This window comes from Sarcophilus harrisii, chromosome 3, assembly GCF_902635505.1.
Source record: "Sarcophilus harrisii chromosome 3, mSarHar1.11, whole genome shotgun sequence".
Taxonomy (NCBI): domain Eukaryota; kingdom Metazoa; phylum Chordata; class Mammalia; order Dasyuromorphia; family Dasyuridae; genus Sarcophilus; species Sarcophilus harrisii.
Window position 1 is genome coordinate 235,754,745 of NC_045428.1, and position 27,128 is coordinate 235,781,872.

At 33.7% G+C, this 27,128-nt stretch overlaps 1 protein-coding gene across 1 annotated transcript in view; it reads right to left on the reverse strand.

Annotated features, from left to right (window-relative positions):
- Window positions 1-27,128, reverse strand: part of ABCG1 (ATP binding cassette subfamily G member 1) — a 94,029-nt gene that overhangs the window by 11,498 nt on the left and 55,403 nt on the right. The window contains exons 7-13 of the mRNA XM_003763379.4: window positions 24,857-24,980; window positions 23,876-23,990; window positions 17,430-17,578; window positions 17,150-17,251; window positions 13,201-13,369; window positions 9,368-9,468; window positions 8,795-8,953 (exon numbers count right to left, since the gene is read on the reverse strand). Coding sequence (XP_003763427.1) covers window positions 8,795-8,953; window positions 9,368-9,468; window positions 13,201-13,369; window positions 17,150-17,251; window positions 17,430-17,578; window positions 23,876-23,990; window positions 24,857-24,980 — 919 coding nt within the window. The remainder of the gene's footprint in view (window positions 1-8,794; window positions 8,954-9,367; window positions 9,469-13,200; window positions 13,370-17,149; window positions 17,252-17,429; window positions 17,579-23,875; window positions 23,991-24,856; window positions 24,981-27,128) is intronic.

Consider the following 27,128-nt stretch of genomic DNA (forward strand, 5'->3'; position numbering starts at 1 on the left):
AGATGTATTTTTTGTCTGGGAAATTAACAAGTTTAATGGAGCTGTAAACAATGATTACTCTGCTATATTTCAGTGGCATCTTAACTATTTCTACAGCATTATGTGGCAAATGAGGTATTATGGTGTCAGAGAAAAATGAAAAGATACCAAATAGGTATAGGTGACTATAGGGAATAGGAAGGTGACTAAACTGATGAGAGGTGACTTTTCTGGGTGGAGCTAGTGAGAAATTAGGTGAATTTGCACTGAATCACTAATCCAGAACTTTTATCCTTAAGGTAGTAGTTCCAAAGCTAAATTCTGAACTTTCATTTTAGGAGAAAGTTACATTTTTTGACAGGAATAGAAAATTTGAAGTAAGATTAGCTTTAGGGGAAATGATGAAGGATATGTTAAATTCAAGATGTCTACAGGAAATTATGGTAGAGATGTCTAGTAGGTAGAAAAAATGTAGGACTGGGGAAAGTCACCTAAATTTGTTTGGTTCAGTTTCCTTAACTTTAAAATAGTTTACTAACAGTAGCTACCTCTCTGCTTTGATGTGAGAATCCAATGAAACACTATTTTAAAATGTTTAGCATATTGTCTGGCCCATCAGAAGATTTTCACAAATGCTAGTTAGTTTTATCATTGTTATTCATGAGAAAATAAAAATTATTTCTTTTCTCTAAAGCTATTTTAAAAAAGAAAAGAGCTGTTCAAAAAGGAAATAAGATTACATCACTTAGACCTTAAGAGTTGGTGGGAGTACTGAGAAAGCAGTTACCTGGCATTAGTCTCATATTTTGAAGTAAGAGAAGTTAGAGTAACCACATTGCTTTTATGTGCAAAGATTCATCTATTCTCTTGTAACTGTGATGTAAAATATGTAAAATGTAAGATGTAAAATATCAGTCTGAAACACTTTGTTGCTGAGTCTTGTGAGTTTATTTCACATTTTCCAGAACTTCCCTCAGCCCTGCATTTAATAGAGTATTTTGAGTCTTTTCCTAGGAACTCAACTCTCAGTGATCAAAGGCACAAAGGAGTTTCTACCTGGGAACCAACTTTTATGCCTTGTCTTCCAGTTTTCAAAAGATTGAACTATAGTGAAGATGTTAGTATTCTAGATCTTCTGGTCAATTATATTTTCTGTTATCAGTTATATTTTGTTATTGTTGTTCACTCATTTTGATGGAATATAGCTTCTAGGGGAAACAGCAATAATTTCTCTCTCTCTCTCTCTCTCTCTCTCTCTCTCTCTCTCTCTCTCTCTCTCTTTCTTTCACTGAGGCAATTGGAGTTAAGTGACTTGCCCAGGGGCCAGATTTAAACTCAAGTCCTCTTAACTTCAGGGATTGTGCTCTATCCACTGCATCAACCCAGCTAATTCTCTAAATTGAATTAAGTAATGCGGTCATTTTTATTATACTAACAAGTTCAAACCTTGAGAAATGAATATTCATACCATTATTTTAATCATTCCTTATATCTTTAAGGTTTTAATTATATGTCTTGTATATGTTGTAATAGAATAACTTCAAATCATTTTTGTATTCTACTTGTTTTTAAAGTGCTTCCAATAGATTAGTAAAAATTCACTCTATGTCAAACACAGAGAGCTAGGTGCTGGGGATATAAACACAAAAAATGAAACCATTCCTATACAATCTAATGGGAGAAACAAAATGTGGTTATATAGCTATATATAGAATAAAAATAAAATAAATACAAGGAAGTTAGAGACAGAGGCACTGGCAATTTATGTGGGGGAAGGTTATTGTAGAAGGCTTGTGATCTATACCTAGGAGAAAAGAGGTATAAGTACAAGTGGGAGTATTAGTGGGGTGGGTATAAGTGAGAAGGAAGTTTGCTCCAATCATGGGAGAAAGATTAAACAAAAAACACAGAAATGAAAGATTGAGTGCTATATTGTAGAAATGAGATGAGGCCAGCTTTCTGATTCATTGGGTGTAGGATTAGGAATAATATATAATAAGACTAAAAATTAGCATGGGATAAAGTTTTAAAGAGCTTTAAAAGTCAAATGGATAATTCTTACATCCTAGAAGCATTCCATTGATTTTACTTAATAGACAGGGGGATATAAACAGATATTAAAAAGGATAAGACACTTTACTGAACTCCTGTTCTACTCTTCTTTTTATCTTAAAGACTTTAACATTGTACCTCATTCATTCTTCTTTTCCTTCTATACCTGATATTGATAGATTCATTCTCCTCACTGAGCACTACTCTTTTACATATTTCTACATGTGCCCTTTAAAATTCCATTCCCTTTTGTCTTCTTCAACAAGTTTCTTTGTCATTCTCTCACGGACAGAAAAATATTGAGGAGTGGAAGAATTTAAGGTTGTCATATAGGTGAAGAATAAATTTAGGAGGGTAAGTTCCAAGAAGAGATGGAAAAGAAGGGAAAGGGAATAGAATTTAATATATCATCTACTATTCCCCAGGTCCTGTGTTTATTGCTCTTTATACATCTTACCTCATTTGAACTTTACAACAACCCTACAAGATAAGTGTTATTATCTCCACTATACTTGAGAAAATTGAGGCAGACAGAAGATAAATGACTTGCCCAAGCTCAGACCTAGTAAGTGTATGAGACCAGATTTGAACTTAGGTTTTCCAGATTCCCAGATTCCTGTGCTCTATTTACTATGCCATCAATTGCCTCTAGAATGTTAGAAAGTTGTGGTCAGATAAGAGAATATTCTTTTATTAAAGAAGTGAAATACTTCTAGATAATGGTGAGATCTGGGGTCCAGCCATCCTTGTCTGTAACTGAAGTGTAGGGAAGGAGGTTGTCAGAGATTGAAGGTTTGAGAGGATAAAATGCTTGATGGATCAATGGGAATGCTGAGATCTTTTAACATTAAAGAAGAGGAAAGTAGTTAAAAGTTGAATTTCATAAGAAAGAAGGGAGAATGATCTGGAATCTACAATACATCAGCTATGATGAGCTATATAGGCTAAAAGATTTTAATAGTATGAATATCATGGCAGAGGTTGCTGAGTAATAGTGCCAAAAGTAGTGTTTGGATTGGGAAGGTAGAACAAGGAGCATTCCAACTTCATCTCTTGAATATAAAATAATAAAAAAAAATATATATATAAAAGAATGTAAATTGTTATGGGTCAGAACTTGAAACAAGGTGTTAACTCATTAGAGTTGATGGAAACAATGCTTGTGTGCTTAGGATTTACACCTTTGAGAGAATTCACACATTAGAGCTCACACCTTTGAGAGTTCACACATTAGCTCACACATTGGAGTTCATAAGTTTGGGAGATTCACAAGTCAGAAACCCACAATCCCACTCTCTCAGAGGAGGAGTCAATCTTTGGGTTCACACCTTTAAGAGATCATATATAAGAAGCTCTTAGAGCTTCAGTGAGTCAGTCAGTCAGTTCAGGAGATTGACAAGCTAGAGACTGCAGTAGAGCAGAACGAAGCATTCAGAGGAGTAGAACCAAGATTCAGAGGGAGCTGGAGGCGACAAAGGACAAGCTGCAAGAGCTCTTGTAACCAAGCAGAGAGATAGGCCTCTAGGAAAACTAACGGGGCTATTTTGGAAGAGACAATAAAAGACTACTTAAATCCCTGACTGTGTTTGAGGTGATTATTACTCTGAACTGAAACTAAAGCTGCCTCCAGAAAACCTCCCCAAGAAACCTGCACCCAAAGAGAACGATTATATTTTAGAAAAAGAAGAAGAATACCACAATAAATAAATATATCGTTGGCACCAGAGAGATTGCCCTAATGTATTCAATGTTACCAAGAGGAAACTAGAATTCAATAGCATCAAGTAGATTTGAGGAATATAAAAGGAAGAATCCCATAAGCAAAGGAAAATGTGTGCAACAGAAATTTTAGAAAACATAGAAATGATGGGGAAAGTTGCATATGATATGGATGTAGTAGAATTTAAGAGAATGAGAATGAAGATAGATGATGAAAATAGTTTATTCCTGCATAAATATTTTATTCTTGCATAGTCAATGATGAAATATTATAGCGATAAGGTGTGAGTTTGCAAGTCACAGGAAGATGACAGATAAAAAACAATGTGTGTATAGGATGAGGTGTGGAGCAAAAGGCCTAGGACAATTTTGCCTTTGTTGCCTAGCTGCTATTCTAGGCTGGGGGAGTAGAGTTTAGGTAGATGATAAGTAGAAAAGGGCACTGGGTCTATTTTTTCTGCCTAAGTAATAGTATCTAGGTTCTGGGTGGTATTTTTTCTCTTTTAAAAAATTACTTTTTTATACTTAATACTGTTTTTCTCTAATTCATTAATACATATTTTCCAAAAATATGATTTTTCCTTTAAGCACTTCATTAAAGTTGCATTTCAGAAAATCGTCTAAGCTTTTGTCTCTCTTACATAGTTATGTTGTTTCAATTATTCAATTTAGGATTCTAGCCAACATCATGAACTTCATTTAGAGCTGTAAATTCTGGTTGTTTCTTATATTAATAATTTTTTGTATGTTCTAGGGTCTCTAAAAGAGGTATTTATTATTTCAGTTTTAAAAATTAATTTGTACATTTTATCATTTTATTGACTATTATCTCTGCATAGAAATTTTTTTTAAAGGTACAATATAGTACTAGGGCTAAGTATAGTAATATAGCAATAGTGCTAAGAAAAATGGATTTTTTTAAATGCTTAATTTTAGAATTTAGTGTCTCTAACTGTATGTAGAATTCAATATAATTGAATTATGTTGATTATTGAATTATATTATTCAATATGCTTCTCTTTTTTATCTATATTAGATTTATTTACCTCTGGAAGAACATCATCTCCTACAATTATTGAGTTGTTAAATATGTTTTTCCAAATGTGATTCATTAACTTTCTTTATGAATTTAAATGCTATTTAGTTTGGTGCATATTTGTTTAGTATTGAAATTCTGTTTTTTCTATGGAAACTTTCAACATAGTGTAGTTTTCCTTTTTATCTCCTTTGAGAGTGTGTATTTTTATTTATTTTAACTCATGATTAACTTGAATCACTTAAGGCATAATAAATTGTTTTAGCCTTTTATTTTCATTCTGCATTTATTTATTTATTTTTACGAAACTATTTTATTGATGACTTTCGTTTTTATAAAATGATACTTTCTTGCATGCTCTCTTCTACCCCCACATTCACCATGGAAAATTAGCTAACCACAGTCATCTGACAAATGGATTCTGACAATATATGTTCTTTATTGATTTTAGATGTGTTTCTCCTATATATACAATTTCTAGCTTTTATTTTCATATTTCTTCTATCACTTTCATGGAGATCTTCTCATATCAAAAATAGAGACTCCAACCTCATCTTTCAAGTGAAACTGCTCTCTGTGTTTTCACCCTTCCCTACTATTCTGCAGCTTTTGATACTGTTGGTTTCCCTCTTCTTCTTGATACTCTCTTCTCTCTAGGTATGTCCAGCAGTTTTGATGAACCCCCATTGACTCTGGAGGGGAACATGAGGCAGGTGACCTTGCCCAGCCCTCTCTCACTTAAATCCAATTCACTTGCATGTCATGGTATCACTTCCCTGGTGTCATGGTCCTCTTTGAGTACAAAGGACATGCAACAAGGTTTTCATGTCACTTTTTTTCCTGGTGAAGAGGAGACTCTTATCTACTGGTTCTTTATCCAGATCATACCTGCTTGTGTACTTCAAGGCTCTATTCTGGGGCCTCTTCTCTCATTACTCCTTTCTTCATTATTTTTTTTTTACTCATTTACTCATGAGTAATTACTCATTACTCATAAATTCCTATGGATTCTATTTTCAAGCAATTCTCATATCTATATGTCCAGCCCTAACCTCTTTCTTGGGGCAGTTAGGTAACTTAATGAATAGATCACTGGGCCTGGAGTCAAGAAGATTTGAGTTCAAATCCAGCCTCAGACACTAGTTCTGTGACCTTGGGCAAATCACTTAAACCCTATTTGCTGCAATTCCTCATCTGTAAAATGGGGACACACTGGAGAAGGAAATGGGAGAGCACTCCAATATCTTTGCTAAGAAAATCCCCTGGATAAAGTCCATGGGGTCACGCAATCATGATTAAATGAATGAATAACAACAATAACCTCTCTCTTAGTCTCCAGTTTCATGTCTCCATTTGTCTACTGGAAATCTTGAACTCCCCATGTTCAAAAGTAAACTTACTAACCTCCCCTTCCTCCCATCTTAAAAAACAAATTAAAAAAAAATCCAGTCTCTTCTCTTCCTAACTTTCCTCTTACTTTCAAAAGTATCACCATCCTCCTAGTCACCCAGATTTGTAACCTAGGTGTCAACTTCGACTCTTCATTCTCTCTTACCCTTTATATTCATACATCCCCTCTCTCCTCTGACACTGAGACTACAGTGGTGTAGGACATCATCACTTCATGCCTGCACTATTTCAATGATCTTGTGATTGGTTTCCCTGCATCATTTCCTCCCCCCTATCATTTCCAAAAGATGTCTGCCTTAATTATGCCTTCTCTTTCTACTCTTTAATCTCTCCCTTTCTATCGGCTTTTTACCTGTATCTAAAAACATATCTGAAACCCTCACATCCTTAAAAGATGCTCAGAAGATACATTCCCACATTCCCACACTCTTTGCTTCCACCTATCTCCTCATTCACTTCTCAACCACTTTCATCATATTTTCTGACTTTATTACTCAAGTGAAACTGTGTTTTTCAAAGTTACAAGTTCTCTGTTGCCAAATCTCCTAGGAATTTTACTAGTCACCATTTTTGCTTCACTTCTCTGCAGCACATGACACTGTTAACTATCTTCTATTTCTGGTTATCTTCTCTCTGGATTATTGTGATATTGTTTTCTCTTCTTTCTCTTCCTAGCTGTCCAATTTGTCCTTCTCAATCTCTCTTGCTGTTTTATCATCGATATTATATCCCCTAGCTATGTCTTTGCACTAAGGTTCTATCATAGGCCTTTTTCTCTACCTATACTTTTTCATTTATTGATTGGATCAACTCTCATATCTTAGAAAAGACAATCACTGGCCAAAGGATAAGTCACTATCTGGGTTAGCTTTCTAGAAGACATAAAGGAAATAAGATGGATAGTATAGAGTCAAGATGGAATATAAAATACTGCCTAAGTAGACCGGAGACTGTATCCAACATTCAACAGAATGTGAGTCCCTTTAAGTAAGGGACACTAGTTTTGCATTTCTTTTCAATTTTTCCAACAAATAGAAAAATTCCTTAAAATACTTAGTACTTGTTGATTTATTTGATGTTTTAAGTATCAAGCTCCGAAGAGAATAGAATAGCAATTTTAAGTTTATTTGTGTTTTTATATCAATGAACTTTTGTGGATCTTGTATATTTTAAGCATTTCTTAGGGTAGAGGCAGTGAGATACCTGATATCTACATTATATACTGAGTTTTTGGTTAAAAACCTTAGATATATTAGATGTCTTAGAATTAGACTTAAAGTGAGGAAGATGAACTCAAATTCTGTCTTGAACATTCTCATGCTGTGTGACTGGAAAAGTCATTCAACCTCACACAGTTTCAGTTTCATCATCTGAAAAAATGGGGAAAATAATTCACCTGCATCCCAAGGTTATTGAGGATCAAATAAGATAACATAGATAAATTTTCTAAAACTTAAAGTACTATACCAATACTAGTCATTATTATTATCATTGTTATTCCAAGAATCAAATCCTGAGGTTTAAGTATTTTATCCCAGGGATATAAAGATTCAAAGATATAAGAAAATAAAAGTAAAATCCTTCCCTATAGAGGTCAGATTTCCCCAGGTTTAAACTCAGTTTCTTTGTATGCATAAATCCAGGACTCAGAGGAGTGGGGCCCTCTAGTGGAGAGAGAGGTGGTGAAATCTCCTGAGCCCATATATAGCCATTGTTGTATATCACTCCCTTTGCTGTAGTCTTTAGTTCAGCTAGACAGGCTTTATTGCTGCTCCTCCCATACAGTATTTCAGATCTTGTTTTGAGCCTTTGTTCTGGCAGTTCCCCAAACCTGGAATATTCTCCCTCCTCTCTTCCAACTATGTGTCTTTTATTTTTTTTTCAAAACTCATGTCAAATATCACTTTCTTAAAGTCTTTTTTCATACCTCCAGCCAAAAGTTTGTCTTCCCCATCCTCCCCCCAATAATCTTGTGGTGTGTATAGTGGTGTTTTGTTTTGTTTTGCTTAATATAGACAAGTATACATTATCTCCTCTGATAAAATGTAAGCTCCTTGAGGACAAGACACTTTTTTTTTGTCTCTCCAATACCTGGTACAATGCCTGGCACAAAATAGGTACTTAATCAATGTTTGCTGGTTTTATAGACTGATTAAACTACTAAGGCCTTTCCATTGGAAACTGAGTAAAAAGAATGCAAAAGGCAAAACACTGGTTATAATAAAAAACCAGTAAAGTAAACTGAGTCAAGTCCTATCTCTGGTAGAAGAAAAGTAATATGTACATGTGTAGCAGGGTGACAGTGGGCATAAGGAAGTGATTTTCTGACCTGTGACCATCTATCAAAACAGGAATTAATAAATCCAGAACCAGTTCAATGAAGCTCATTCTGGATGGAATAACAAAACACTCTCCTAAAATTCTATGTTTCAGTTCATAATAAACATAAAATATTATCTAAGCATAATATCATGAGCTCAGTTTTAGGATTTCCTTAGAGGTTTAGGAAGATATGTCAAGATTAACAATCAGTTGAAATGATAGCTATCTCAAATACCTACTTAAAATATAAAATATATAGTTTTTTTCACTTTATACCTGTAATGATGTGGAGGCTGCACCAATCAAGAGACCCAGAGACTGAGCCACCAGTGATGTCATTGTCCCCAATGCTGCAAATAGGACAAATCTGAGAGCATCAGATGGCTGAGAAGTCATCCAGTATACAATACTGCAATAGGCTACTGGAAACATGATCTGACAAAGAAAATGCATGAATTATTAACATGGAGATGTTTTCCATACATAAAGTGATAAAGCCCAAGCAACAAGATTTAATTACGTTACACTCCTATTCCTTATATATTGTGCTCTGTGGCAATGATGCTTATTAATAGAATTAGTTGATCAGTAACATTGTATCAAATAACTTTTTTTTTTTTTTTTTTTTTTTTTTTTTTTTTTTTAGGAAATTAGGAGACAACATATACTTTCTGCTCAGACAGGAAATTAAGACAGGAAACACTACTGTAGTGTGATAGCTTACTCTATTTTTATTCTGTCTTTTTTTTCTAGAAAACCACAATCTAATGAAATTAATGGTTTGCCACCCTTTACAATAGAAAACAGAAAATATTTCCCTTCTCAAATAATACTATAATATTAATTTACCTGAAAGGGAACATCAGCCATGGTCTTGGCCAGATAGTAGGCCTTTAGACTGTACCAATAGTTCAGATGTTCTCTAAGAAAAACTCCCATCTCAAGAGGAACTACAGAGAATATGAAACAAATATTAGTAATGAATACTATGACATGTAAAATATGATGGATTTTTAGTTTCTGATCTTATCCTGTCCAATGACTCAGTATCAGCTATCAATGTTAAAAGAGAAAAAGCTGTTACAATACTTGAATACTTTGTATCTTAAGTATCTCAAGCTTAACTGTATTAGAAAAAATTTACATCACAAAATGTATCCCTAGTTTGAAAAAAATTTCTAATAAATCTTGTTTTCCTTTTTAAAATATTTTTTTATTGATATCTTTTAAAATTTTCAAAATCACATCCATTTTTAATATATATTTTCTCTTTCAACCTTATGGGTCATTTTTTAAAATAATAATTTAACACAAGGAAAAACAAGGCAATTTATCAAAGCCAACCAACATAATATCCAATAATGAAATATTCCTTATTTTATCTGTGCAGTGAAAATGAAGAAGGAACCCTGAAACTCTAAAAATCCTTGAAGGAGAAAATTTCCTTCAACTCTGCCTCAGTGAGAGACCCTGCCAGAGGGAAATAAGACAGTTTCATTCTATCTAGGTGGGGCTGATTCTAGTGCTTAGGAAAAGAATTTCAACTCTATTCTATTCAAATTCCAGCTCAAGCTGAAACCCAACTAGTAGATGAGCCAATTTGGGACTCCACCCACAAGCTCCCTTCAGTTTATAGCCAAAACTCCCATTATAAAAGAGCCAATCTAAAATCCTCTCTTTGCAGAGGTTCTAAACATGCCATGCTATGCCAAGCTAGGCTATGCCAAGGAAGCCTCTCTCCACTGGATAATATTCTTTTCTAGTGCCACACTCTCTTTACCCTCACTTATTTCCTTAATGAGACTTTATGCCTCTCTGTCAGGATTTCTAACCTTACTTCCCAATCCCTATAATAAACCTTTTATCAATCTAGGTTTTCAGGCGTGTAAATTCCTTTACAGAGAATCTCTGCGCCACTAGAAGGGAGTTCCCCAAAACTTCCTATCCTTGCGCCAAATCCCAAGAAGGTGTAGGGGAGCCAAACCTCTCCATTTGGTTCCCTGAACCCCAAACCTGCCACTAGACCTTATCATTTAATTCCTTGACCACCAGAAACCCTAATCTCATTTTGGTTCCCTAAATCTAGACTTTATTATTTGGTTCCCTACTAAAGGGAACCCCCAAACCTAAACCTCATCAAAAGAACAGAGGTACATTTTATTTTATTTTGAGAAATACATTTTTAAAACTCATCTTTGGGACCAAATTTTGTCATTATAATTAAAGAACATTAAATTTGTAGTCCTGTCATTTTATTTTTTGTTAATAATGTTATGTACACTGTCATTTTGTTGTCATAGTTCTACTTATTTTACTCCTTGAAATTTCATTTTAATCTTAGATGCTACTATGAATTTTTCATATTCATTATTTCTTATGGTAAAGTAATAATATTTCATTATAAGTATGTACTATAGCTTGTTTAGCTATTTTTTAATTGATAGGCATCTACTTTGTTTCCAGTTAATTACTAGCACAGAAAGTGCTGTTAAGAATAATTTTGAGTTGAATATATAAAACTTGTCTTTCTCGAATTGACTTTCTTGGACAATATGCCTAGAACATTATCTTTACACTAAAAGTGTAGGGAAATATCAGTCACTTTTTAAAAGCATAATTTCAAATTTAGTTCCAGAATGTATGGGTAAATTCATAATTCCACCAATGGTGTAATAATGGATTAACTGTCCCACAATCTTCCTACATTCACTTTCTACTTTTGTGATCTTTGCTAATTTTCTACATAAAAGGTAAAAAATTCACAGCTGCTTTGATTTGCATTTCTTTTTATTATCAGTGATCTATGTTTTTGATATGGCTGTTAATAGATTTCATTTCTTTTTTTGAGAATTGTTTTTTCATATCCTGTTACCACTAATCCAGTAAAATAGGGTTTGGGATCAATATCTGTGTTAATTTCATATATATAAATTGGATATAAACTCTTATCAAGAATATTTTATGCAAATATATTCCCCCATTAACAGATTTCTTTCTTATCCCAACTTTGCTGATTTTGTTAGAACAAAAACTTTGCAACTGCATATAACTAAATAATCTTTCCTATTTTTTGTAATCTATTCTATTTCCCCATTTGGTCATGAATTCTTGTAATGGGCTAAAGCTCGAGTTGATGCACTGAGGTCCCAAGCATGTGAGGTTAAATAGTAATTGGACCATACTCTATTAATATATATGTTTGGAGAAAGAATGGCCCCTGCCCACTCTTTGTGCAAGTCCTGATGTGTTATATAGGAAATGACGATTTTGGTGGGTGGAGGCAGAGGGGCAGAAAGAGAGGTGGAGAAAGACTGCTGGCTGCCTTGTCGCAGCTGCACACATTGCTATCACGATCCTCCTTCACCTCTGATCCCTCTCCTATCCCCTTTCATCTCCACAGAGAATAAAGATTGAAGATTTTCCCTTAACCTGAATTCCTGACTTTGGCTGATTTTAAATACATGGTCATCAAATTCTCTCTCATCTTGTAATTGCAGAACATACCTAATCCCATTGTCTTTTAATGACATGACCTTTTATGTTCAAGTCAAATTGCTAAAATATTTTATAATTATCTAAATCCAATTATCCCTTCTATATCGTGACTTTCCCCAAAGTGATTTCAGTATGTCATGGGTCAGCATGCAGATTTAAATGGGAATTTGAAAAGAAGCAACAGATGACACATGAAGACCAGCAGATAACAGAGAGCCTATGACCAAATACTGAACCCAAATTTTGCCATATGATACCATAAATACCCCATAAAAGGAAAATGAAAAAAAAAATCAGACTTTTTCTGATACAAGGGAGGGCCAAAAATTTTTATGTGGATTTTCTAATTTGTGAGAGCATCATGATCATAACCTTTGTGATGTGGAAGCGATAACTGTAATAAGTCAGATGACAATGAGAGTCATTTTAGATTTTAATTATAAATATTTAGATTTTCATGCTTGAATTCTTTCTAGATCAGTTGAATTTTTCCTTCTCCCCTAACTCCAACTATGGATCTGGAATGAGAACAAAATCAACTACATAATGTGGATTGCTTTTCCAAACTTAAAAAAGTACCATTTGGGAGGTAGTTAGGTGGCACAGTGGATAGAGCACCAGCCCTGAAGTAAGGAGGACTTAAGTTTAAATCTGGTCTCAGATACTTAACACTTCCTAGCTGTGTGACTCTAGACAAGTCACTTACCCCCAATTGCCTCAGCAAAAAACAAAACAAAACAAACCAAAAAAATTTTTTCCAAAAATATTTGTGTTCTCCTGATATTTAATTCTAACAGATATTACAACCATATTAAGTAAAACTAGTCTATCAAAAGCACCATCAGTCTAAAGAACTAGTCAATAGAAGCTTCATATGGTTCTAGAATAGATAGTTATTTATATTGCCACTGAATGATTTGAAGAATTTTTAGAAGTATCTCTGCCACCACTGATATTGGTACTCAAAATTCCATAAGAAATACATTTCTTTAGATTAAATTAAATATTGCAATGTCTTTGTAGTCCTCTTATGAAATTCAAATATTTCAGCTTACGAAAAGTATTTTTTCCAAGAACATATTTCATATTCAAACAGTTTTCCAATAACGACTCCTGAATTTAGTGAAAATGTAGACTAATGCTATTAACAGTTATTAATAGCAGATTTTTCTGATATTGTTACTCACAGGTGAGGACAGTAGGCATTAGTGCAGCAAACATGAGGAACAACATGGAAAAGAAGAGGAAACCAGAGTTGCTCAAGACTTTCTTTGCCTCATTTCCAATTCCTAAATATAGCAAGCCTATGAGAAGTCCAATCCCAATGTGTGATGTGATCCTTAAATGTGTTAATACCTAAAGGAAAACACATTTTACTCCTGTTATTTTGGTTAATTTTGTATTAAATTAATTATAAAATAGAAAGCAAATAGGTAATAATGAAAATTTGTCAGTAACTTCTTGTACCATTTAACATTTTATTTCTTAGATTATCATTTATATATTGCTCTCAACATTCAGCTTAGGTATTTTTTTCCTCTGTGATGCTATATGTTCTGCTCTGGACCTGATTCAGACCAGCATCCACAGTAGAACAAAATGATTCACTGTGGATCATTAAGCAATTAATCAAAAATTAACTTAGTTATTTACTTACAGCAAGAGAAGGATATACAAAAGGGGAATGCACTGAGAATACTTTCAAGTTGATTAAATTGAGCAAAAGTATCTTCACTGAGTTGTTCATTGTTATCTACTAAATATTACAGAATACTTAGTATTCCTTGTGATTGCTTTATACTGGAGTATAAAGTTAGGGAGTACAGAGGTGGAAAGTGTAAGGATAGAGGATATGGGAGAGAGAAATAGAAACATAACTGTAGGTGGAGGATTACTTGAATAGAACATGGATTTAGGGTTCCATTTTTGTAGAGATTTGATGATGGAAGACAGACTATCTCTTACCCATGCCAGATTAAGCTGAGTTCATTAATATATGCATATCTTCTCAAAGTTATAAGCAGCACCTTAGAGATAGTTCATTAGCATAATATTGTTTTTCTAGGATGTTTTGCTCTAATTGTATATACCTGGAGCTTTTCTGAAACTTGAAGACTTAAAGGTGGTTAGCAGAACCAAGATACTGTTACATTAAGGCCTAGATAGCTAGCTTCCTTTAATTTGGTGCACAGAATCAGGATATAGCCTTAGTTAATTTATGAGACAGTTTGCAAGAAACTGTTGTGCTATGTTAATTTATGGGACAGTCTGTAAATGACTTCTAGTTTTCCTTTATAACTTTACTTCCTGGCATCATTATCTAATGCTAGCTATTTATAAAATTACTATTCTAGCTGGTGGAGTATCAACACAGTGTAGTATTAGCATATGATTTAAAAATTCATGTTTTTAATCACTTTCGTGAATATAGCATTGAATGAGGATGAGGCTCTCATATAAAGAATAAATGGAAAGATTGCTCCAAATTTATAGTTTTTAGGAGGCATGATCATTTCCTCATCAAGGGCCTTTTGGTTATAGAGAATGGCAAACAAAAAAATAAGGTTGGGGATACCAGAGTTTCTAATTTGTGGGTTGCAAAGAGTACCCTGTCAACTTTTGTTTCCTTTGCTTTCAAGGACTTATCTCTAGGTGTAGCAGCAGCTGGATAAAGTATATAATTCTTTGTTTTATTATAGACTTTCCTGTTTTTGAAAATATATGTTTACTTAGAGACAGAATTTCAATGTACCTCCCTTACATTTGGAACTTGAAGTGCTTGTGGCTGTATTTCCTCCCCTTGCTATACCAAAGTATGAATGTGTCTCATTTCTTTAAATAGAACATAGATGAATAGAGCTTCCATGCCAGTATCAATCACAATAGATAAAGATTTAGTACTATTGGATTTTCTTTTATATAATGGAATAAAATGGTAGCATGTAAAGGATGCTTAGCATTTGGGTGGGTGAGTGGGAAGGAACTCTTCGTTGGTTAGTAAGGAAATTGTGGCTTGTGTTCATCTCATCACTGAGATGTCTTCTGTCACTATCCTCCATCATTGTTTCACAACATAGAAGTCATCCTTTGATGGAGTTCAGTTAGAAATGGATAAAAATAGAAACAAAAACTAGAATATGTCTCAATCTTACTGTTATTCCTTTATTCTTAAAATAACTGCTTTTTGTAATTGAATAAAAACACTAGGATATAAGAACATCTTTTGTAGGTTCACTGAAACTACTTTTGAAACAAGAGGCATCCAGGGTGATGGGAATGATCTTTTCTTCAACTAGTTTCCCGCACAGTTTTGATTGGTTTCACTAATGCTTTTAAAATCAGGGGTCCTCAAACTTTTTAAATAGGGGGCCAGTTCACGGTCCCTCAGATTGTTGGAGGGCCGGACAATAGTAAAAACAAAAACTTTGTTTTGTGGGCCTTTAAATAAAGAAACTTCATAACCCTGGGTGAGGGGGATAATTGTCCTCAGCTGCCACATTTGGCCTGTGGGCCGTAGTTTGAGGGCCCCTGCTTAAAAACATTTTTTATTCTATATAGCTTTGAGAATAAGTATTTGGTGTAGTGCAGTATCATAAAATATTGCTATTAAATTTTTATGGATCAATGAAATGTGATTATAGCCATCATTTTGTTTGTGATAATGTTACAGTTCTTTACACTTTATTTGTTGAATTTGCAAGTATATTTGAAAGTCTCTATCACATGGGGATTTATTACCTGTTAGTTTATTTAAGTCAATTAGCTTCTGAATAATAATTTAGTTCACCAAATTGTTTCGTTGGCTATTCAGTGGATGTCAAATGTTTGCAACCTACAGTGATTTGTAACAGTTTTTCCTGTTTCCTTGCATGATCTTCTTTGATCAAGAAGTCTGGTTCATTAATATATAATTATTACTATTATCACAATCATTATTGAATTTGGTAAATTATATAGTACTTTCAATGTACCATATTCAATGACTCTAATTTTCCTCCTGAAAGATCTAACATTTTAATGTCAATATATTTGCATTGATCTATAAAGCTTCAAACTCATGGAACAATAGTTGAAGAATCAGATTTTTGAATCAACAAAAGGGGAATTGGAGAGATGCAAAAAGGTTATTACATATTGCCAAAGATGACTTATATGCAAAAAATAGCATTGAAACATCATCCAAAATAGATATAATTGGAAAAGAAGGCAGTCTATCATATAGAAGGAATGAAGAATAATAGAAAAATAGGACTTGGTGAGAACAATTGACACTTCACAGGAATTGTAAAAGTTGAACTGGAGGTAAGACTAGTAGTCTAGGGGTGATATGACTCCCACAGCTTCTTTGTCCATTTGACTTTTGCTTTCTAATCAATACTTGCTACTGAAGATAATAGGGAAGGTGGGCTTCCTCTCCATGATGATTTCATCTATCATTAATGGTAGCACATTTGGTGCTTTTGGGGATACTGCTATTCACAAGGCTTTTTAGCTCAAGGTTTCTGGACTTTCTCTTTTAGGGTTTAATGTGAGATAGTGCTCCAAATGATAGTGATAGTGGTTGTTTGACTTCCCTGGAAAATATTATCCTCCTATCTCTGCCTTCAAAAGCCCTGCACTTCCCAGAATGGATAGGATTTGTCTATGTGGAGTAGAGGGAGGGAAGAAAGGAAATAATCCCAATGAACCATAGTTAATGAACAAGGAATCAGTCTCCTTGAGGCTTCTGAAACTTCAGTTGCCCTAGTTAGAGAACACAATTACTAGAAATCATAGAATGAGCATAGGGCAGCTAGGTGGTGGAACAGATAGAACACTGGGCTTGGAATCAGGAAGACTCATTCTCAGGAGTTCATATCTGACCTCAGAAGTAGAAGTCATTTACTAACTGTGAGATGCCAGGAAAGTCATTTAACCCTGTTTGCCTCAGTTTCCTCATCTGTAAAATGAACAGAAGGAAAGGACCACTTCAGTATCTTTGCCAAGAAAATCTTAAGGTGGGGCCATAGACGATTGGACATGATTAAGGAATCACAACTGGTATGCCTATTCAAAGCATAGGAACATTCAGGAAGACATTATTATAAGGATACAAATAGAATTTTTTTGCACATGAGCAAAATAAAGTAGTCTTACCGAATCTCTCATGATGCTGAGAAATGTTCTTTTAAAGAGGATACAGAACTGAGTGAGACAGCTAGCTGAGAAGCTGTGACAGCCTTCAGAAGAAATGGAGTTCTGAAGAAATTAAAGAGAATACAGAAAGTCAAACTCCAAAATGAAGTGTTTTAGTTTGTTTGCCAAAATGCCACATGTAACCGAGTATGTAATATAACATTCAGTTTTCTCGCTTGTTCCCATTTCAAAAGATTGACATTTCCTATTGAAATCCCTTAAATCATTTTGTCTACTTTACCTCTTCAGATGCCCGGTGCCAAAGAAAAGGGTTCAAGTCAGCATCGCCCCCAAATTCTCTCTTGAATTCTGTGTCACACATACCCTCCCGTACAGCTCTTACCAGGCGACTATTTTGATCACCATATTCACCAGATGCAACCTCCATTACTAGAAGAAATATTTAGAAATGAAGTTTAGTCACAGGATGCCAATAAATATTTAGAGATGTACTAACTTCATTTGTATAAAAGACATTTCACTACTATAAAATAATAAGATTGCTATTGTGGAGGAAGGAGGAATATTGTGTATGTTTGAAAACAATTATATGTTATATATGTTAATATAATATAAACAAACATATAATAGTATATAATATAATAGTAACATATAAAATTTTGGCAATATTATTTAATAATTATTATTAAATAATATTGCCAAAATTTTATATGTTACTATTGTTATATTCATCTTGTATTAAAAAATAAGTAATTTAAATAACAGAAGGTATTGGAAAGGTAGGCAAGAAGAGTTGCCAACATATACTTTCTCAAAGGATTTATTTAAAGACACCTATTTAACATTCAATTCTTTCCTTTCTCATGGATGGAACCTAGGGGCTCATTCCCTTTTGAGGGTATAGTTTGTCCCTTTCCAATTAACTCAGTCCTCTCAGGAAAAATCATAGCTTTCTTTTCAAACTTCAGTGCACAAAAAGTATCAACCAAGAAAAACATAAATAAAAATGTGTATGTTTTATTCCCTTCTAACCTGTTGATTATAGTGCTATTTCCTGAGCTTTCTATGGTTTGAGATCTTTGCCAGACCTACACAATTAAATATAGTTTCTCTCATATTTGCTTTAATATTTAGACAGTTTAACCCAAGCCCCTAAATTACATCTGAACTTCTCTTTGTCTTTGTCTCTTTCTCTGACTCTCTCTAAGTCTCTTCTTTCTCTTTTCTCTCTCTTCCTTCCTCTCCCTCCCTCTTTCCCTTCCTTGCTCTATTCTTGTCTCTTCCCTTCCTCCCCCATCCATCTTCATCTCCCTCCCCAAGATTATGTGAAGTTTAGACTCTAAATGTCATTTAAAAAATACATCCGGCAATAAAATGGGATTAAATGATTCTATAAATTAAAAACAATCCCAAGAATTGTTTGAGGACATAGTTACCAAAAGCTAAACCAAAGAGAAAAACAAAAAGAGAAAAAACAAAAGCCAAAAAATAAAACAAAATGATGACACATTTAGATTAAATATCAGGGCAGATATAAATGACTTCAGAATTCAAAAGAGAATCAATCAAGGCTATGAAGTTTAATTCCCTAAGAGCTAATTCTTCTTTATAGGGACATGAGTTACAGCCTAAATTATTTTTATCTTTTTAGATCCACTGTGAGAGATGTCTTTATAGGCAAAAATCACTAATATGTTATTTTCAACTCAATAAATAAAGGACCAACTATTATACTTGTGAGAATATTACTAGGTCCTTTGACATTATCCTAGTGAACTGTGAAAGCTGTTTCACAAGATGGAGACAGTGTTCTAAAGAGTGAAAGTTGGCTGGGCTCCAGAACCAGGTTTCTTTCTCCATAAGTGGTTTACTCAGAGTGGGACTTTTTCTATATGAGATTAAGTTGAGTCCACCTTGGTATTGAAACTCCCATATAAGGTAATTTAGTAATCTTAAAGATGTGGTTGGTTAAGAAGTTTTTCCTCATTTATGACCTAGAATGTGAGGTCATTTGTCTTGACTAATCAGGGTAAAGATCTAGCCTATAGGGAGAGTTACCCTAGGCCCCTATATAATTCTTGTCTGTTATCTGAGCCTTGCTTCTCCTTGCCTAACTGCTTGTGTGGAGGGAGACACCCTTTCCTGTGAGACTGTAATAAAATTCCTTTCTGCTTTTTCCTTGAGAAATTTCCTTAATTTATTTGATTGATTTGAGCTGGTGGTCTTGTCCCACACTAATTTCTAATCAAATCATTTAATTTGTTTTGAAATATAAATGTCTTTTATAGTCTCTACATAGTTCTCTATAAACAGTAGTTGTATTAAATTCCTCAGTCCTTCACATCCTATATTTAGCTAACACTAAGCTTATTCTGTTAAAAGAAAATATGTGCATTTAGTATGAGTTTGAAATATATTACCAGCCATAATTGAAAATTTTTGTGCCTTAGGCAACCAACAGAACCTTCCTCCCTCTCTCCCCTTTCCTTCCCCCTTGGCAAACAATCCTTAAAAGTGGACTTCATGGGTTTAGTGACAGGAGGTGGAAGACAGAGATCTCAATATTCCACAGCCAGCTCTGGGAAAAGCCACTTTACAAATAATATTTCATTCTGTCCTCATAACAACCCTGAAATTCTGGTTCTATTTAATCGCTTTCTGTATCCATTTATATAAATATTTCCAGATTTCTCAGAACTCATGTTTTTCATCATTTTTTATATCACAATTTTATTCCATAACATTTATTAACAATAGCTTGTTCAATCTTTGTCTCCTTGAGTTTAAGAGCAGCCTGGAGTCAGAAAGACCTGAGTTTACACCTAGTCTCAGAAAAACACTAGCTATGTGACCCTGGGCAAGTCACTTGACTTTGCCTCAGTTTTCTCATATGAAAAATGAGCTGAAGAATCTTTGCCAAATAGGATAACAAGTGGGATGACAAGAGTCAGACATAATTAAAAAATAATTTGAACAATAAAAATATGTATCACATCCCAATGTTATACTTCAAATGGTTTATTCTTGTCTTAATTTTATATGACCATTCATTTTACTCTTTTCTGTTTGTTTTGACTCATATTGCCTGCACTTTAAAGTTTCTAGGCAGTTCTCATCTTTCCATCAGGAATGCTTGGAAGTTCTCTATTTCATTAAAGAACCATTTTCTCTCCTATGATTATAATCAGATTTTCTGGATAAATTATTCTTGGTTGTAAGCTTTTATCCTTTGTCTTTTGGAGTATTGTGTTCTAAGCTCTCTTCTTCTTTAGACTGATAACTTTTGAATCATGTGATCTTGACCATAGCTACTCTGTACTTGAATTCTTTCTGTTTGCAATATATTTTTTCTTTGACCTCAAAGATATGGATTTTTGCCATGGAGTTTGAAGTTAGGGATTTCTTTCAGTAGATAATCACTCATTCTAATAATAGATCTGAGAAGTTTTTGTTTAAAATCTTGAAATGTGATATCTAGATTCTTTTTATTTTTTGGCCATGACTTTCAGTAGTCTAATAAATCAAATTATTCTCAATTTGTTTTTCAAGTCAGTTGTCTTTGTTTTGAGATACCTTACATTTTCTTCCATTTTTCCAGTCTTTTAACTTTTTAAAAATTACTTCTTTTTATCTCATGGAATCATTAACTTCTGTTTGCTCCATTCTCATCTTCATAGGGTTTGTTACCTGGTTTAGTGCCTCTCATGCCAAGCTTTCTATTCCATATCTAGTACTTTTTTGACAACACTCATAATTTTCCAATTTTTCTTCTACTGTTCTCATTTTATATAAAAATTTTTAAAATTATTTTTAAAGTCTTATTTCATCTTTTCCAAGAATTCTAATTGAATGTGCCAGGCTGTGTATTTTATTGATGCTTTGCTAATAAATGTTTTAGAAGCATTTTCTTCTTTTAGATGTGTGTCTTGAACATCCTAGTCACTACAATAGGTTTGTTAGGATTCTTTTGCTGCTGTTGTTTTTCATTATTCCATCCTACTTACAGACTTTAGACTTGATTTTAAGATTCAACTCTGAACGCTTCTGGGGTGAAGGTCTTGCTCCTACTACCTTGGATTGGTGAGTGTTAAATTATTTCAGGACTTGAGGGATAGACAGTTCAGGCTGTGAACTTCTAAGCATTCAGTGCTCCCAAAGTGGTCTGACACAGAACAAAGTCTACTTCTGTTCTTATCTGAGCTAGGCAAGTTCCTGACCTCAGTTTAGATATGAGGAAAAAACCTATGGATTGTTTTTATTTGGAATTCCAGCAGATTGCTAATGGACTCAACTATTACTAACCAGCTGGAAAGATCTGATAATTCAGAGTGACAGACTGCATACTTCATTTCAATCTGATCTTTTTGCCCTAGTTATTCTGCTGTAGGTTAAGCTAAGGGCTGGATCTGAGAATTGGGCCTGTTCCTAGGGTCAGAAACACACAGTTGCTGCTTGCTTCTAAAGTTACTTCTTGCTAAGGACATAGTCTAGGGTGCAAAGAAAATACTCTTTTCCATAGATCACAGGAAACAACAGAGCTGCTGATTTATAATACTATAAATCTATCCTACACAAGTTTAGGTCCCTCTTTGTTGAATGTGGAACCTCTTTCTGATTTACTGCATAGCATAGCATTTCCTAATACTTTCTATCTTTATTTCATCATATGAAAAGATAAAATGGATAATTTTGATAACATTAAATTAAGCAAAGCTTGTACATATAAAACCAATGCCAATAAAAAACTGGGGTAAAGGGAGAATTACAGCAAATTCTCCAATATAGGCATAATTTCTCAAATATAAAGACATCTGAATCAAATTTGTAAGAATACAAGTCATTACCCAATTGATAAATGGGCAAAGGATGTGAATAAGAAGTTTGCAGATGGAGAAATCAAATCTCTCTTTAGTCACATGAAAAAATGTTCTAAATCACTATTGATTAGAGAAATAAAACTAATGTAACTCTCAGGCACCATTTCACACTGATAATATTGGCTAATCGGACAGAAAAAGAAAATGACAAATATTGGTGGAAATATGAGAAAATTGCTACACTAGTACATTGTTGATGGAATGTGAATTGATCCAAACATTCTGGAGATCAATTTGGAACTAAGCCCAAAAGACTATAAAACTATATATAATCTTTGACTCAACAATACCACTACTAGTTCTGTGTGTCAAAAAAGATTTTAAAAAGAAAGGGACCTAAATATACAAAAATATTTATAGCAGCTCTTTTAATGTCTGGCAAAGAATTGGAAATTGAAGAGGTACCTCTAAATTGGAAAATGGTTAAATAAGTTGTAGTACATGATTGTGATGGAGTACACTTTGCAATAAGAAATGATGAGCAGGATGCTTTCTAAACCTGGAAAGATACAAGAACTGATATGAAGTACCAGGAAAACATAGTAAAAATATTGTAGGATAATCAACTGCGAATAATTTAGCTATACTCACAATGATCATAGTATGACTAATATGAAAATATGTTTTGCATGATTGCACATGTATAACCTGTATCAAAATGCTTGCCTTTCCAATGAGGGGAGAGATGAGAGAAGATATAAAGGAAACAATTGGAACTCAAATAAAAAATATAAAAAATATTTTTACATGTAATTAGAAAAAATAATTAAAAAGTGAAAAAAAGTGGTACACAAAGATTCAGACACCACTGAAACTAAACACAAACAATATACTTGTTCCATATTTTTTTGCTCTATTTATTTTGGCTATTGTAACCTTTTTGAAATTATGCATTGTATTTTTTTTTCTTATCTGACCTCCTAAATCTCTCTTTCTCTTTTTCTTTTTTACTTCTGTCATTCTTTGACTTTTCCCAATTTCAGACTCTTCTTTATGTGAATCTTCTTTTATGCAAAATCACTTGGAAAATTATTTTCTAACTGCTGTCTACATTAAGCAACATTAGGAAAATGTGCATTAGACTTTTTGTAAGGAACAGACTCTATAGTAACTTAATATTACTATCAAGATCTTCTTTGTTAGTAACAGACAATGGACTCAGAAAAGTCTTTAGCCATTTCATAAAAAGAAGCCTGAATTGAAGACTAGTGGCCTTGGGCTTGTTGAGAGAACACTTTAATAAGGATGTAAACGAATTATTTTTGAGAAGTAATTACTAATGTCAGTTGCTTTTCCACTTGATATATAAAAAAACAATAACCCTGAATATTTCAAGTTAAGAATAGAGTGATAACCTTTTAGCAAACTGATTTTTTTGAGGGATTAAAATTATTGCCCTTAAAAAAAAAAACAAAGCAAAAAAAAAAAAAACCCAAACTCTCAAATTATCTTGTTAGATCAATAAAGGGCTCAAAGTATACTTTTCATTTTTAAAAAAATATCTTTTCATTTGTATTATTAAGCTTTGGTTAAGTAAAAAGGGACACTTGAGGCACCAGATCTCTGGGAGCAGTAGTTTTTAGGGATTTATGAAACAAAGTTATTAAGCAGGAAAGAGAGAGCTCTTCACTTCTTCCATAAGTACCATAGCTCCAAACTTATTGCTCCCATCCCTTCTACTCCATCAAAAGAGTTTGTATAGCTAGGTAGGGTAAAGCTTTCAGGATAAGAAAATCACTTCTTTCAGATGCAGAGACTTCAGATAAAAGTAGAAGCTACTCTTGTTCTTTTCCTTCCCTCTGGTTTGGAATAAAAATGAACAAAAGAGAGGATTAATTTTCATACTTACCAAAATCTGCTGGGTTGTGGTAAGTTGGACAGTTTAAACCTAAATCTCTCAAGTAAGGTACTAGATTTGAAACTCTTCCCCGGTATACACATTGTCCTTGACTGAGGACATAAAGCTGAAAGAAAAAAAAAAATGAAATAATATGAGAGAAAAGAGAAGGAAAGGTGGTATAGTGCTCCCTTTTCTTTATGTAATGAGGGTTTGAAAGCTTTTTTTGTACAAGTGCTCATCTTTACATGGACTTTTAATTTTCCATAAAAAAGTATAAGCAAAACATTAAAGGGATAAATGCCCCAAACAAGAAGAGTCAGCAGATGGACTGGTTTTTGATCACTTTAATATAGCTTCATATTTCTCTTTTGAAGTAGCAATATGAAACTGCTTCATTGGAAAATAGTATGTCAGAAATTCAGCATAGACTTACATCTCACACCGCATACCAAAAGAAGGCAAAAAGTAGGATAGGAGAGCAAGGAACAATTTACCTATCAGATATTTGAAAAAGGAAGAAATTTATGGCCAAAGAGGAACTAGAGAACATATGAAATGCAAAACAGATACTTTTTATTACATTAAATTAAAAAGTTTTTCTACAAACAAAAGAAATACAACCAAGATTAGGAGGTAAGCAGAAAGTTGGGAAACACATTTTTATTTCCAGTGTTTCTGAAAAAGAATCATTTCTAAAATTTATAGAAAGAAGAGTCAAATTTATAATAATACAAGTCATTTCCCAAATGATAAATGGTCAAAGGATATGAAAAGACAACTGTTTCATCCCATACAATTTTATTTTTTGGATCAATTTTATCCAACTCAATTAAACAAATATTTGCCAAAGTATTCTGACTTTAAAAAAAATGAGTTGATAGAGATATAAACAAATATGAAGACTATGTACCATCTGATAAGTCAATAAAAAAGACAATAAATGTGAATACAATTTCAGGGAATATATCTATTGGGTAAAATGAAGTATACCTGATCAAAGAGCTCAAACAGTTTAGCACTGGGTTGGTGGATTGTACAGATAATCGATCTGCCTCCCTGTGCCAAACCTTTCATCAATGAGACAACTTGGAAACAGGAAGCACTGTCCAAACCACTGAAAGAGAAGAAGAAAAAGATCAAGAAACATATGGATATCTATCAGTAGTCAGAGAAGCAGAAGACTAAGCTAAAGGTTGAGAGACAAATTCTTCCATTTTTCTTCTGTAGGAAGGTCAGCAGCCTCAAGTAATGTATTACAAGAACCATTTTGTGTCTTGTTTTAGGAATATTGATATATTCTATACTCTCCTGATATCTTTTTTTGGCAAAATATCTGATGATTCAGAAACACGAGCCTAATAAAGGACAGAGAAAATTTCAAGCAATCCCAGTATGGAAAGGTGCTTTAATAACTTTCCAAGAAGACCTTCAAAAATATTTACAAATATTTTTCCTATTGTAGTCAGTATGAGGTTAATATACATGTTTTAAATTTTAGCAGTGGTCTATATGCAGATAAGAGTTCATTAGATGCATTTGATGACAAAGGATCATAACATACAAAGTCTGCTATTTGCTGCTGGGAATAAGGAATACTTAGGAAGTCGTTTTTTCAGTTCAATCCTCAGACCATCAACTATTTCCTACTTTCCAAACATCATTATTTCTATATCTAGTTTCAGTTCTGTAGTGACAGGCAAAGAGTTAGTTCATTGACAGGTGGTATCAATAAACATACAGTTTACAATCCAGTATAAGATCTATCCTGGCTTCCCTACCCTAGCACTTTCTCAAGTTGGTAAAACCAGGTAGTCCACCCTTGAATATAACCTGCCACATGTCCCCAGATTCCTGGGTCTCTAGAATCTTTTCTAATGTATGGCTAGAATTTCTAATCCCATATATGGTTCCCATATCTATTCCTATTCTATCCTGCTGTTTGGTGGATTTCTTGGGGTTTCATAAGACACATCATCACCTGCCATGCTATTGGGCCTTGTAGAAGGAGAGTTTAATTATCCCACAATTGATTTTTTCCAACGTTTTTTACTTTACCTGGACTCATTCCTGAAAGGTTAACCCACTTCTATCTCCACCCCCTCCCCCATGCTCTTCCCACTTCAGTTGCTGAGATGTACATCCCTAATTGTCTTATCCTTTACTCCTATTCATCTCAAAGCAAGTATACCCTAATATCCCATTACAAATCTCTCTGACTGATTCAGTTAAGAACTTTCTTTTCATCTTAAACCTCTCCCTTTCTCATTCCTTGTATTTCATGGCCTTCATTAAGACATGGTGCCTTTCTGAAGACATTATTTCTCTTAATACTCTTTCTAAGACAATTGTACTTTCAGTTATACCCCAGCTCACTGGTTGTAGTGGGATGATTATAATACTCCTTGTTCCCCAATGTCTCTTCCAGACTCTTTCTCTGCTACCTTCACTCAGCTACTTCTCTTTTGAAGACTATACTATTCATATTTATCATCTAATCCAGTTACTAGTGACATTCATCTATCTATAATGAGGATATTCTCCTTTTCTCATGACTAACTTAGAGCCCTCTCTCTAACTTCAGTCTTATACAAGAGGATTTCAACATACATATTGATGCTTCCTTAAATACTCTAACATATCAGTTCTTCAATCTGCTTGATTTTAAAGACTCTTCTATTTTACTACACAGAGATAGCTTTGATTTTGTCAATACTCATAAATATTCTATTCCCATGCTTATGAATTCCCAAATTTTTTTATTTGATCATAATATTTTAACATTTCATCTTATAATCCAGAACCCTGTATTGTGACTTGCATTCCTATCAACCCTTTAGCTCCTTCCCAAGCCATCACCTCTACACTGGCTCTCCTTTTTCCCATTTTTGAATCCCTTAGTGAACCAAATTAACTCTAGAGTGTCCTCCACTTTCAAATACCTTGCCTCTTGTCCTGTCACTATTCCCATTTTACCAATCTGAATCTTGAATTAATCTTACCATTTATCTCCATTGTACCTATTCAGCTGTTGAATGAAGATGGAGTAAATAACTAAACCATGCTCATTGGGTCCACCACAAATTTATGCTAATTTAAATAAGAATGAGAATTATTCCATTTCTAGAGGCTTTCTAACCTTTCTCATCTCTCCTTGTGCTTTCCCATACAACTCTTTGCTGAAGATCTTATCTTATACCTTAATTTAAAAAATTATGCCATTCTCTAAGAGCTTCCTCTTTTCCCCAACTTACATCATTCAGAC